Genomic DNA, 14,765 nt, shown 5'->3' with positions numbered 1-14,765 from the left:
GGTATTGGAGGACCCCTGTAGAAAGCTGTTAAAATAATCCAGAGCCAGGATCAAGTAACAGGAGATTCCTGCTTTGTTGCTCGGCCTCATAACTTGGAATTTGACCTAAGTGAGCAGAATGGAGTAGGGGGAGAACAAGAAAGAGGTTTCTGAGGCTCTTCCTCCATCTGCAGATCTCCTGAAAAGTCTCCATTGGCCGTGTGGAGCTGACACAGGCTGGACCCAAGCAGTAAATCCTCCCGCCCCGCTGGGGAGTAGATGTGCTGGAATTCCACTTCTCTTTGGAAAGGAAGATGGAGCTTATGAATTCTCATTATGTGTGTGACTGGGTATGGGAACATTTGAGTGATTGGTTGGGTTAATTGGTATACTGGTTTAGCTTATTAGGGTTAATATTAGGGCTTTCCAAAACAAATGGGAAGGCGTCATGGTGGCTTCAGCTCATGTACATCCTGACAAACTGATGAAGTGTAATCCTGCAAGTTCATTTAACAGCAGTAGTGGAGACACAGCAACAGTGGTTTCATTCCTGCAGGCTCTTCCTCTTTACACATCTGCAGCTCTTACAGTCCTGTAGTAAAGTAGTGCTTTAGTTCTCTGTTCCTGTCCCCACAATGTTGTCAAGCTCTGGCAGCATGCAGCTGTCGCTGCGGTCCCTTGCTGTGCTTTTGTAGCTGGAGTGGAGTTCCTGCAGACAGATCTTGTAGTACGAGTGGGTGTCATGCACTTCTGCTAAGTTGGATTTTGGAATAATCATGTTTGATAGTAATCCTTCAGGCAGCCTCATAGCTTAGCAGAAAGTCATGTGTTCCTCGTGTGGGCTTCCATGCTTCAAGATACAAACTAAAATAGAGTTGTGTAATGGTGACTTTTGTAGAAAGTTTATGAAATGCTTGGCAATTGTATAAACCTTCTTAGGCTTGAGAGACCAGAGAAATTATGTTGGGTCATATGAGGACCAGGCTCAGTGAACCTCAGTAGCGGTACGGGTCACCTAATGTGCAGTATATAATGGGAGCCCTCACTTTCTTAAACTGGAGAGCGCAATTTGCCATTTGCCACAGTAACACATTGTTCGTGTGTGTGTGTGTGACATAATGACAAAAGGCGGATAGATAAATGCTACTTCAAAATACACTGGGAAGATAAGGGTTGCCAGTTTGTCTTCAGTGCACTGTGTTATTGGACTTAGACAAAGCATCTACTGTGATAAGTAACATACTACTTTGTGCTCTGAAAGAGTTTGGCCAATTTCCCCGTCCTCATTCATCTTCAGTCTTGCCAAGTGCTGGAATGGTTCCAGAAAATATCTCCAGCCTGCCATCGTGGGACCACGAGGTGTGAGAAATCTGGAAGCATATCAAAACTGTGTGGCTTATGTATTCAGAACAAGTCCTTGGTCCTTTGCTGATCCCTGGGATGAATAATATTCAGCAACTCTGGAGCCAGGGTTAGGTTAGAATTCAGAAGACGCCTCTGCAGTGATTGTGAGAAAGGGATTTCAGAGAGAAGCACAGACCCTCAGGACAGACTTCACACTGAAGTGAAGGAAAAAGAAATTATATCTTAAAAAGCAAGTAGGGTAAAGTTACCTTAATCTATTTGTTAAGGAACTGTATTTTAGTTTTTTATGGATGGCATGCAATTATTTCTCTCTCCAAACAAAGGTTATTTTAATAGGGTTAGCCTGGCTCTATAGCTAATGAAGACGTATGTACGTGTACGTAATGTACATCTATGACATTCCCTGAACAAGTGGTGGAAGGGAGAAAAAGTATTGCAGGTGAATGCACCCTGATTTTGTTTATCAGCATACCTGGAGCTGTTGTGGAATGTGGTTGAGGAAAATGAGTTAATTGTGGGTTAAAATAAAAATAAAAGTTCTGATCTTCCCACTAGGAAAGTCCCCAAATTGTCAGGCTACACCTACTCTGCTAAACAAGACCATGAACTGATCTGTGACCCCGAAGACAAGTGGCACTGGCTGACTCGTACCAACACAGTCTGAGGCTTCCTTCCATTCTGGGAGATTTGTCTGAAATCCACAGTGACAGGAGCGGAGGGACAGGCTCCCTTCACTAATGGCATTCTGCAAGCGCAGCAGTGGTGGCTAATCAGACAGTAAAAGCTGATTTTTCAGAACAGAATTTAAGTGGCTGCATTTGTATGCTGGTGGGTATTGTGATTTAGTGTCAGTGCTGAGCTTTACCATCTTACAGATGTATCGTGGTGCCCTCTTTACTAAATCCTCCCACGTCCTGAAACATCTGCAGGATTGCGTGCCTGATGGTTCTCTTGGGCAGTTAGGAGCAATGTTGTTGCAGAGTATTACACCGTCTCCATTAAACCTCAATTTCTGTCTGGGCTTGTGCCTTCTCCAGCCAAGAAACATTGATATCCATGTTCTGGTCAGCTGTGGAAGTGAAATCTGGTAAAGATTGTGTCAGATTCACTGAAGTAAAATGTGTGCAGAGCCTTTCATCTCTGAAGTAGGAAGTGTCATGTGTCCTGTGAAGTGGAGCCATTGCCAGCAGGCGGTTTATCTGTTATGTAGCGCTGTGAGTTGGGTGAAGGTTGTATGAAGGATGTCCAATGCTGTGTTTAAAAAAATGTTTTTTGAAAATACTCTCTCTTCGGATCTGACTTTGAAAGCAGAGTTTGTTCTTTACCTCTGCTATATGCCTTCTCTCATCTGTGGCAGTATGAGTAGATTTTGGAGATGTGATGACTTCATCTGGTGAAGATGAATGACTTCCCTCAGGAGCTGCCTGACAGAAATTTGGAAGGAATCCCAATGCAGGAAATGTATTTGGATCTCTGTGTAGTATTGTTGAGTATGATCAGGACTGTCCTGTATTCTGGGTAGATGAGATCTTGGGTGTTCTTTGCCTGGGAGGTGCTTGGAACTTGAAAGCAGCAGTCGCTGCAAGAAGCCGCCTGTCTGTGTGGAGATGAGTCTCAGTGCTGGGGAATGCACAGCAATGCTAATCACAGAATCAGAGGGGAATTTCAGTTTGAAGGAGCCTGTGGAGGTCTCTTCTCTGCCCTCCTGCTCAAATCAGGGCCAACTTAGTTAGACAAGGTGTCACAGGGTCTTGCCTGGTTCCACAGCCCCTCTGGACCCATTACAGTGTTTAGCCACTCTCACTGTCACCTTTGTTTTCCTTAAGGCCTGGCTGGAACTTCTGGAAGGATCTGACTCCATCTTCTCTATGATCCCCCATGATAAAATTGAAGACAGCGATTATATTCCCCAATATCCCCCCAACTTAGCCTTCCCTCCCCTCGGCCTCTCCTTCTACATCAAGTTCTCCACCCCACAAACCATCTCAGTGGCTCTTTACTGAACTCTCTCCTATTCTTCAGCATCTCTTTTACATTGGGGTGCCAAAACTAGACACCGTGTCCAGGTGTGGTCTCACAAGTGCAGAGCAGAGGGCAGTAATCACTTCCCTCAACCTGCTGGCTGAAATGCAGCTGTCTGTGCAGTCAACTGGGTGAATTTTAACAGACGAGCTATATGTTTTTTTTCTTCTGGCTGCCATTTGGTGGTGGTGTCTGGACTTCTGAACAAGAGTTGGCAGGATTGTGTAAGCTGCAGAGAGAAGAATGAAGCCAGATGTGTCTCATCACACAGTATTGTCCTAGCTACTCATCACAAGCTAGCAGCTTCATTCAGGTTGCCCAGGAACAATAAGCTCCTTGTGAGGAGCCCCAGTACAGCGGCAAGTTGGCTTTAAGAGTTGCCTTTGCCTTGATCCGTTCAAGTGATACCGTAAGTTAGACTCCTCTGAATTGCCATTTGGAAGAGCTGATTGCATGGGGAGACTGGGAAGCTGAGTCTCCTCATTCACAAAGCTGAAGCTAGGTAGTGTGAACATGCCCCAGGGAGCCACATTGCTACAGCTTTGTTGAAAGAGAGAAGAAAGACCACTTCCCCACCATTGATGTGATAATGGCCTCCAGAACACTGAAGTGTGGCTCTGTCAATGACGCACTGATTGCTATCTGAAAGTCAGTCTTCTGGGCCATGAATGGAGGCTATTTTGTTCTTCTTCAGTTCATAAATTAGTGCATCTGAGTAGCCAGTGCCTGTGAGCAAGAGAACAGCTCAAGTGGTGAGAAAGCACAGCTTTCTCATGCTTCTGTCTTTGTGCATTGGCCATGGGTGAGTGGCCTGCTGCTTTCACAAGAAACCCTGTTCAGGAGTGAGTGTGGGTAAAATTGGCATCTTTTATCCGACTGCCATCTATGTAGGATATCCAGAAGTCAGGATCCCCCTTCTCTCACAGAACAGGCTGTGTGACCCCGGTCTGAGCTGGCAGTGAGGGTCCCAGCTCCAATCTCATGCATAAAGGACTTCCCTTCAATGACATACTAATGGCGACATATTACTCCAGCATCTTTCCATATAGTACAACTAATGCTAACTTCGAAACAGAAATCTCAGGCACAAATAAAAAAATATTACAGTGAAACTAACACAGTAGGGTGTTCCAGGGAATCTTTAAACAAAGGTGTCTGCACAGTACCTGCAGCACCACAGTGAAGTTAGAAATGCTGTTGGTGTCCTCTGCTGCTTACAGTGGTTTTGTCCTTTCAAAGTCCAGGTTTCTTTTTCCCCTTTTGAAGCTGCTGGCTCTAAATATTCTGCTTGACATTTTCTCTACACTAACAGGGGTTTTTTGTTTATTCTGGAAGCACTTGAGAACAGGGGAAATCGGCCAAGACATTCAAAAGTTAAATTAAAATCTGACTCTGCAAATAACCAGTGTCACTGGTGTGAATAATTTCACTCTCCGGTAAAAGATACTGAGGGAAAGCAGAGAATTGTATCAGACAGAAATGCAACTTAGCACATACAGATAAAGTAATCTAGTTGGCTATGGTGACTTCCAAAGAAGATATTGGATATTTGGATCCAAAATTATTGATAACAATGGAGGAATTGCTGATGCTATGGGTTAAGATCAGGACATTCCTAAGCTTCCTCTGCACTGGTTGTGAGCTTTGTAAAGTATTCAGCTGGGTAAGAACAGGATTTACGGGTAGGTAATCTGCAGCAGTCATTTTGGAAAGCTTTAATCATGGGTTTATTGGCGGTGTCAGGAGTTTTTGTGTGTGCCTGTGGATTAAAGAACGTATGATATGTCTAGAATTCAGAGAGGGGTGTAAACAAGCCTCATGGTATATATAATCTTTTCCTGCTTGGAGGTGTCGCTGATGTTGATCAGAACAACTGTGCCAGTTCCCTCTTGAAAAGTGTTCATTTACTGAAAACAGAATACATGAAATGTCATCCCTAGTGAACCATTTGTCTGCATCTGTGCCCACATCTTCTTGGGCCAAAGTTTCCACATTCTTCCTTCTTGCAAAGCTGTTGCGGTGGAAGCCTTTCCCCTTTATAGCAATGTTGGGTTTTTTCAGTAAAAAAAAAAGCAAGCTATTTTCTGTTTCAGAATGCAAGATGTAATATCTCTGGAGAGATTAACCTTCTTTCCAGAGTTGTTTTTGTGGTTGAAAGAATAAATCTGTTATCATTAAAATAAAAAAAAAATCTGCACCTCATTATTTCCAGAAATAAAGCTGACATAATGAGATTTATTAAGAATTGACTCTGGGTGAACTGAAGAGAGATCCAACCCCAAAGACTTTGTGTTCTAGAAAAAAGGCAGAAAGACAATAGGATGGACACAGGGGAAGCTAGAAGAGGGGATTGCTCTGTGATGTTAATAAGAAAGTATGTTCTTTTTGGGAAGGACTCTGAGAAGTGGTTTGGCAAACGCAGCAGGAGGAGTTATTCAAACTTCCTTCACGTGTTAGGTGCTTGGCTGAGCTCAGCTGCATGAGGCAGAGATGTGAGAGATGCACAAAGTATCAGGGCTGGCATGGCTGGGAGGAAAGATTCAGGAGGAAATGTAGAGGGCTAGAAGCATTACCATCATAGCTTATCCTTTTCTGCTCTGCCCCTTCCCTCTGTTCTGTCTCCTGCTTCTCTCCCATAACTGAGCCCCTGTTTAGCTGCTGGACTCCTGACACGCTGACACTGGCTTCTTGCTGTGCCACCAACCTCTTAGGAGCAGCAATAAAAATATTCCTCCACATATCCATGAGAAGAAATGTGGTTTGACATTTGGCAAAGTCACAGGGGTGCAGACTTAGTGCTGAGGCAGCAGTTTTTATGAGCAGGCTGGCTTGTTGTGTGTGCTACCTGGGATGCCAAATTTCTCTGTGCTTTTTCTTCCAAGCCTCTACCCCCTCCTGCACCTCTATGAGGTGGGTCATTCTTTTTTTCTTTTTTTGCTTTCTTCTTTCCTTCCCTTTTACCTTGGGGCCATCAATAGGTTTGTTTCCTGATCTCTGTGCAGGGTGTCTGCTTTGAAGACAACTTCTCACCTTTTAGTTACTGAAAGAATGTGAGGAATGAGGCCCCATGGCCCCAGCCTGCCACCCAGCCAGGCTGTGTTTGTACACGCAGTGGAGAAAGAGCAAGGTGCCTGCAGTCCCTGGGAGCAGACTCTGACCCTGCAAGCACTATTTGGTGGGCAGCAAAGGAGAGGTGGCAGTGGCATGTGCGGAGGGCGGAGATGGGCTTTAAGGGCGTATCTGAGCATTTCACTACACTGAAAAATACTTGTTGGTAGTGCCAGCAGCAATATAGCCATATAGCTACAGGTCCTGATTCACCGTATAGAGTTTCAACTTGTTTTAGCAATTAAGTTTTCTTGACAATATTAATTTCTAAGGCAGATCCATGAGTAAATCAGTCTGGCAAGAGGAGTGAATTGCTTGCTGCTCTGGTTGCAGTGGCTCTGGGATATTTCCGAGTGCAGGTAGGTTGGCTAGGCAGGAGGAGAGGGTTATTCCCACCCCCACGTAGCCGTTGTGACTGTCGGTGTCACTGTGTTCGTATTTCCTCTTACAACTGCATCTGCCAAGAGGGTGAACAAGACAAAAGAGCTTTGGTGAATCCAGCTGTCACAGTGGAGCCTGTTATGGGCCCTATTTGTCTCCCCTGCTCCCTCATGCCAGGGTGGGCAGTGCGCCATGCTCCAGCCACTCGGGCTCACAGCTGGGTATTTGGGCTTAAACCACAGGTAGTCGTGAGTTTGTGCTTCTGCCCCCAGGCTCTGCAGTGTGCCGAGGCACGGGTGCATGTTCTCTTCTGTCAGAAAACAGCTGAGAATGGGGAATGTCCTGAACTGCCCTCCCTCTTTGCAGGTGCATGTAACACAGGCTCCTACAGCAACACTTGAGATTGTTGTGTTTTCCTGAAGCAATAATCCAGTTGTCGTGTCCACAGAGGCCTTGAATAGACACAACGGGAGGAATTTCTTGCACCCAACCCTAGTTCTTCACAGCTGGAGCAACTGCTCCAGGTTCCTTTTATGATCAGTGGGGATAAAGTAGGACTTTTAGAGCACATTTCACACAACCTATTTCCGATGTAGGGTGACACCACCCACACGCTGGACCCCATCCACAGTGTTGGCTGGGCTCGTGCTGGTTGCACAGGATGTCTGTCCACACAGCGTGCTGTTGCACGTTGCTGGAGGAGGGACCTGGTGCCTCTGTCTTCACAGTGGTGTGTGCAGATGGGCTGTAGGCTGATGAGCAAGCCTTTTCCCTGCTGTGAACACCAAAGTCTATTGCTCAGGAAAGCTTTGCTGATGTGTCCTACCTGTAACCCGTGTGTGTAGGCGATCCTAATTACCTGTGCAAATACTCCCAAGGCTGGAGGAGACCCCATGCTACTGTCTTACCTGGAGAGAGACTAAGCAATCCTATTGCGTATCCCAGGACATCAAGTCCCGCCATCACTTCAGGGCTATGTACAGGCACAAAATGGGACTAAAACAGTCCAAACTCTTACCCATTCTGTAATTACCAGCCTAATGAGCCCAAAGACCTTTACTGTCTAGTCAGTCCCTGGTTGTGATTTTGCTTAATATAATCAATATCTGAGCAAATAATATGCTAGTTAACAGTCAGGCTAAATGGTATTGTTTTACCCTTGTTTCTCTGTGCTGCACCTGCAAAGTGCTATTGCCTGAACCAATAGCCATGCTGTCAAGAGGACCCAAGTACCCTGATGAGCTCTCAGTTAAAGTATGTGCTCTTCATCTCTTTGTAGAGAAGTGCAGCATTCACTAGGTTTGAACAAAATCACTCTTGCAGTGGGAGGATTCTTGCTCCTTTCTGATCTTGTCCAGGAGCCCCTGGAAGATGCTGTCTCCTGAGAGGGGGTAGAAACACCCATGATGGAAATTGCACTGACAGTTATCTTCCTTCACTCTTGATTCCCCTTTCAGAGCACAGTTGGAGAGAATCGATGGCTTCAAGGGCACCTGATACAGTTGCTAATCAGTTACTGTGATTTGAAGACAGCAGCAAGATGGGTCCAACACTGCAATTTGCCCAAGGAGATGCTGCCATATGGAGTGGCTGATGAGCTTCAAAAGCTTCAGATCCAAGAGAGGTAAATACTCTGTTTCATGCCTTTTCAATGTAGATTACTTATCTTACAAGGACTACATATTTGCTTAAAATAATCTTCCATAATGCTTGCTTCGGGAAATAATTTTGCAAAAGCTTCCTCCATTTACTCAGATCACATCTTGGCCATGTACATGCTGCATTTGCTTTTCATAAGCCTGGAAATGTCTGTGGAAGGTACATTTTAAACTCACTGCTGAGTACTTAGAAGCTATGTGAGATTGCTTCATGCTGCAGAGGGGTCTTCAGACTCCCTCTGCCAGATCAACAGTGCAAATGAAATGATGTGGGTAGGATCTGAATATATGTCTATTTTACTGAGCTGATTACACGTCTGTCAAAATTTTCGATATACTCTGCATCCCCCACTGTACTATAATCTGGTTCAATGCCTTTTAGGAGACTTATGACCAAGAAAATAATTTTAAAGTTCCTTAGATTTTTCTAACTGTATTTAATTTTCTTCCTCCTTTGACAGGTCATAAGCCATTTTTCATCCCAGTCTGTAATTTTTGTCTCATCCAAAGCTTTCAGAAGTAATGGGAATTTTTGACATTTGGGGTCAGGTCCCAGAGGAGTCACATTAATTGAATTTGGGATAAAACCAGACTCTCTGGCACAAATTTACCTAGCGAGCTTAAGAAGCCTTTAGCAGCCCCCTATAATTAGTCTCTGTCCCCTTTTCTTCCTCTAATGCAATCCCAATAACACAGTGCCGTGGTTCGTCTTCTTCTTTGGGACCCCCATGTTGTGTGCAGCAGATTAACTGCAGTAGCTGCAGTTCCTCCCCTGATGGAACCTTCATCCTGTTGTATGACCTGAAACGAGAGTACAAAGGCAGAGGTACAAAAAAAAAGAATTGAAAAATCCTTATATTAAGAAGGGTTCTTACAACTCCTTGATTTTAAGCACACAGAACTGTGCAAATAGCCCCAGTCAAGGATCTCTGGGAACCTGCTGGTGTAGGAGGAGCAGAGAGGAAGGATGGAGGGAAGAAGGTGGCCAGGTTCCATGCTGTGTGTAGACAAAGCTGTGCGAAGTTGAAAAGAGGCTCAAAATTTAGGAAGGCACATATAGCCACCTAAACTGTTAGGAGCTGTCTGATCCCCACAGAAAACTAGATCTGGAGGAGTACCAGGGCTTGTAGTTCTGGTTCTGGGTATTCTGTGCTGTGTCTCCTCAAGAAAATCGCCCAAGATCATCCTCTTCATGCAACAGTATCCCAGGCAGTTGCTCAGCTATGCTGTATGGAGGAAGAAAGGCTGTATTTGAAAAAATGACTCAAGGTAAATGATTTGCTCAGCCCCAGTAGTTCACTTTTATACTCACGTGAGTGATGGTGTATCTGCTATGCTTCAGTGACTCTGTCCATGAGATGTTTAAGCAAGTTATTCAGAGATAGCTGTGTTTGGCACCTTTTTTTAAACCTTTTTTTTTTTTTCCTGCAGAAAGGCCTGCACATATGCAGGCTACTGCAAGTCTTGAGGAACTGCAGAGCTTGCAGATGATACTACCTGAGGGTCCTGTTAGGATCTCACCCAGGACTGCACAGAAGATCTGGAACCTTGGGCTGGATGAGGTCTGGCTGGTAGTCCCATCAACACACAGCCTGGTAGCCTCTGTGCCCATGCATGTTTGTGAGCCAAACTCCTGCAGGGCTGCAGGCTACCACAGTCCTTGGGTTCAGAGTAGTTATGCAACTACCTTGCTGGCCTGCTACAATCAAGCAGCATTTTCTCCGCTCATTCATGTGCAGGAATTCATCTAATTGGATTCTGTGCACAGAAGAGGACTTATCCCTGAATGCTCAGTGCAAGTGCAGGAGAGCTCTGGGCTGTGTGGTTGGAGTACAGCATAGCTCAAAGCCTTGCTGTCATTTGAGAAGCAATGATATGTTTCCACATGCTGAAAGCTTTTGTCAAAAACAGAAGAGAGGAAGCAGTGATAATTTTAGGGTTCCTTAGGACTCTTCCATTGTTGTACACATCAGTCACCTTATTCCAGGGTGCTGTGCTTGACTGGACTTGGCACCATTAGACTGATGCCTCTCTTACTCTCACTGGTGAAATGTATTGGGGGTTTTTTTGGCATGGAGATTGATATTTCTAGTTCAGAAGCCAGGTGAGATTAGAGGAAAGTTTGTGGGAAAATCTTGACCACTCCCGAGAGGTAACTATTTACAACTTTGTGCAGGCTGATAGCCCGTATCTTTAGCATCCTGCAAACATAGCCCTTGAAGCCTGTAATAGGAGGGAGTAACTTCCCATATGGAGCTGAACTTCTCAGTATATATGTTGTAATCTGAATCTGATTTGAAACGGACTGTGGTCCAGGAGGAGTTGATGATGCCATCATACATTGCCTGTTTGGGGAGGAATAAAGGCAGCAGGAAGTCAATGATCACTGCTCCCTGGGTAGCAAGCTGGGCACTTTCAGCACCATGCACTTCGTGTGAGAAGCAGAGGCAGGGTCCCTCTTGGCATCACTGTTGCACGAGTCTGCACACCCATGCTCATCTGCTACCTCGTGTGGTCTGGGGCTTTCTCCTGTTACGGCAGAACATGCAGTTGTATGCAGATGATTTGGGTGCTTCCTTTTGCCTTATGATCTTAGTGCAGGACTTTCCTTCTGGTGTCGTATGTCAGAATTATGAACTCCAGCTAACAGTTAGGATCTGTCACTGGCTGCCTGGTTAATGCTGACACCTCACTAGGGTATAAGGAGACCATTTTAAGAAGACCAAGCATGAGACTGAGCGAGGTTACCTGCTCTAACAGGTTTATCATCAGGTTTGTTGTCTTTAACACTGCAGCAAATTTCCATCTCCTGGAAGAGGTGTTTATGCAAAAACTGCAGCTTTCATAACAAAAGATCATATTTTTGGAGCATAGATTGGACTAACTTGAATTATGTAGAAGGTGAAAGAGAACACAGTGTATTACTATTTTTTAATGCTAATGATTTTGGGAGGGTCTCATAGATGGCCTTGAGCAGTTCATGTGCTGAGCTTCATGGATCTGATCTTTCTCCTTGTGCAGATCTGCACTGGTTCATGTTCAAGACCCATGTAACCTCAGCAAATATGACACAGGTGTAATCATCCTCGAAACACTGTCAGCAAAGGCCCACTTCTTCAAATGGTACATGGCTTTCTTGGAGCACAGGAAACTCTTGTCTGTCTAGGACATGCTTAACTCTGATGCATTGCTGGAGCTGCCCTCCTCCTCCCTCCTGAGGCTGCACCAGCCGCCAGTTAGGAGCCACAAGGTTTTTGCATGAGGTGTAATCCCTCAAAACACAGAGGGAGGTTAACAGGAGTGTGACTTAGCCACAGACTCTGTGCATCTAGAAAGATAAAAAACATCACTACATCTCTCTGCTCTGGGAATCCTGTGTCATGTGTGGGTGGAGTGAAGGCATGCCGATTAGGATGTGCTCTGCCATTCATGAGGACTTGTGACAGATGAGTAAAACCCTTTGTGCCCCAGTTTACTCATCCAGTCACGATACCTGCTGTAGTAGCTGCTATAAAATCAGTGGAGCCATGGAACCTAATAAAACAGTCTGTCTACCTTATTTATTGAGCTAACAAAGCAGCAGGTTCCCAGAGCGGGTGTTCACACTGTAGAGAACAAGGTGGTACCAGAATATAAACAACATCATCTCTGCCACTGGTCACACCACATGCGGCTCCTGAACTCTGCAGGTGAGAATATTCCTGAAGACCTAAGACTGCACACCTTCATTAAATATTTTACACAAATATTGACTTCCCCATGCACACAAACCCTCAGAAAAGAGTGTTTGCACAGTGAAAGCTGCTATGCTACAAAATTAGTCACACAGTCCCCTAAACATAAGATTAGTAAATAGTTTCTCAAATAGTAAACCATTTCAAGTCTCTATGGGAAAGAGAGTATCCAGTGTTTTATTAGTTTCTTTCCTCTGATTGCATCATCTGGCTGAGACACCACAGCAATCTGCTGACCTTCCAGTTACAAGGCCATTTCAAGAGACTCTGCTGCATTTTGAAAAGAAAATGTGCTGTGTAAGATCCTGTTGTAGGAAATCAGTTAGCTCATTTCTGCAGGCATCTTCCAACATTCCCAGGGTATTAATACACAGATACTGAATTTCTCTGTGTGGTGCCATCTGAACCCCAAATGGAGGGAGTAGGACAAGCAAGGCACTCAGGTTCAGCTGGCTGTCTTCCTCTAAGTATAGAAGGTTTTGAAACTTTATTTTTTAACTTTTCTCATTTCATCACTGTGCAGTGTAGGAGAAATATTCTTGTACAACTTATGTGGACACGTTACAGGGAAGGGGATGGAGGACAAGCAGCTGGATAGCATCAGGGAGGTCTGTGCAGCCTTCCCAAGCAATTGCACTATAAAATGATGAGGCAGATTCACCCATTCCCAGCTGGTAGCGATCTTAGTGTGGAGCAGTCTGAGAGTCTCTTTCTGAGCCAGTTTCTGCTGTGGGGAAGTGTGAAGCTCCTGTTTGGACACAGCGCTGGTCAGAGCTCACTTCTCTCTTATGTATTACACTGTGGGAGCTAGCAGACTTCCATGTTAACCCTGAGGGCAAAAAGCAGTAAATCTAAAATGTGTTATCTCTGAATATGGAAACAGCTGCCCAACTTTGTCATCCAAGTTGCATCAATTCTGGGAAAGAGAGCTGAGCATTGAGGACAGGGCTTGGGACTCTGACTCCAGCTCGTGTTTTGGTTTGGGTGTCCTCTGCAGTGGGTACACTGCATGTGTGTGGTGAGGTCTTGGATGCAGTGCCATTTCTGTTATAGGAATAAAAAGAGAGGATGAGTCAAGATGAAAGAGACTTGAGATTACAGGGAAAGTAGGGAAAGAGAGGGTAAGAGAAAGAGTTGCATGGCATGGGGAAATAGAGGGCCACAGTGGAATAAGGGGCTTAAGACGTCCTGATGTTCCTCCAATCTAGGATTTCCTCTCATTGCATGGCTTAAAGCTGTTGCATCTGATTCTGTGCAGGGTAGAAGAGGCCACAAAAGCAGATAATTATGAAGAGAGTAAGAAGAAGGACCATTACCAGCTTCCTATTCCACGGGCAAATATTCACTTCCTGCAGACGTGGGAGGAGACACTGCAGTGCTGGGAAAAGGTGCTGCAGGTGAGTGTTACTCTGGTATTTACTTTGCAGGGTCAGGGAGCAGAAACTCCATAGCAGGCTGGTACGCAGGGCTGTGTGTGGGCCACTGCCATCAAATGCCTCCCACCCCAGGTCAAGAACAGCTGCTTCCTTTAGGCTTGTCTGATCTGGGGAACATGTTGGGAATTGCTGTGCCAGCAAAGGTCCCTGCAGGGGTAACTCAGGTGTGCTGCAAAAGTTACTTGTCTCTGTAGCAGTTTGCACACTAGCAAAGAGATGAGGTGGTTGTGTTCTGGACAGGGACTGTCCAGGCTACTTTCAAGCACAGACAGTCTCTAAAGTGAAGAAGGCTTTTGTCTTGTGTTGCAGCCTGGGCAGGTTGTTGGCATTGACATGGAGTGGAGGCCTTCATTTGGCATGGTTGGGAAGCCCCGTGTCTCCCTCCTTCAAATCGCTCTGAATGATGAGGTGTTCCTGCTTGACTTGCCACGACTCCTCGAGCATGCTGAGACGGAGGGTGGGAAGGAGAAGCTTCCTCATTTCATCCAGATGCTCTATTCAGATGCAGCTATCACTAAACTAGGTAACATGCATCTCTTCTCCCTGCCTCAGGTCTTTACCCAGCTTATTTTGTGTAATTCCTAGATCCTCTTGGGGTTGTCATTCTCTAAATCCACTTACCATGGAACCAGCTTTTGTAGCCCTGGGTATTCAAATACTGCCATGCCAGGAAGCAGGGTGACCAATGTAACTGGGAATAATAGAAATGTCTCCCCATTTCAGGTCAGACCCAAGATGTCTGATTTAGCTTCCCCCCTTGGACTTGGGATTGTCTTAGTTCCATGCTAAACCCCGACTTGCACACAACCTGCAGTGGTCTAGGGAATTCTGCCTTCCAGATCTTTCTGGATTTGCTGGCCCTGTCCCAAAGCCACTGTGCTGGACACCAGACCTCTCTGGCCCACCATACCTGGTTTTAGATTCTGTTTGGAGGCTTTTGGCAGGAGTTGTTAAACCCAGAGTTCAAGGGCAAATTCATAATTGCCTTTCACTGACCTAGCAGATTTTAAGTAAGCTGATCTTAAACTCAGCATTTCTCATCCACCTCTTCTCTCCCAGTCTTGATCCGCAAAAATATCTCT

At 45.3% G+C, this 14,765-nt stretch overlaps 1 protein-coding gene across 1 annotated transcript in view; it reads left to right on the top strand.

Moving 5' to 3' along the window:
- The window catches only part of EXD3 (exonuclease 3'-5' domain containing 3), a 229,345-nt gene that overhangs the window by 63,367 nt on the left and 151,213 nt on the right, over nucleotides 1-14,765 (top strand). Inside the window, exons 10-12 of the mRNA XM_010564648.1 lie at nucleotides 8,313-8,479; nucleotides 13,506-13,644; nucleotides 13,993-14,206. Coding sequence (XP_010562950.1) covers nucleotides 8,313-8,479; nucleotides 13,506-13,644; nucleotides 13,993-14,206 — 520 coding nt within the window. The remainder of the gene's footprint in view (nucleotides 1-8,312; nucleotides 8,480-13,505; nucleotides 13,645-13,992; nucleotides 14,207-14,765) is intronic.

The sequence above is a fragment of the Haliaeetus leucocephalus genome, unplaced genomic scaffold (assembly GCF_000737465.1).
Source record: "Haliaeetus leucocephalus isolate CR32 unplaced genomic scaffold, Haliaeetus_leucocephalus-4.0 Scaffold183, whole genome shotgun sequence".
Classification (NCBI taxonomy): domain Eukaryota; kingdom Metazoa; phylum Chordata; class Aves; order Accipitriformes; family Accipitridae; genus Haliaeetus; species Haliaeetus leucocephalus.
The sequence above is the reverse complement of the archived record's forward strand: the minus strand, read 5'-3'. Positions and strand labels throughout refer to the sequence as shown.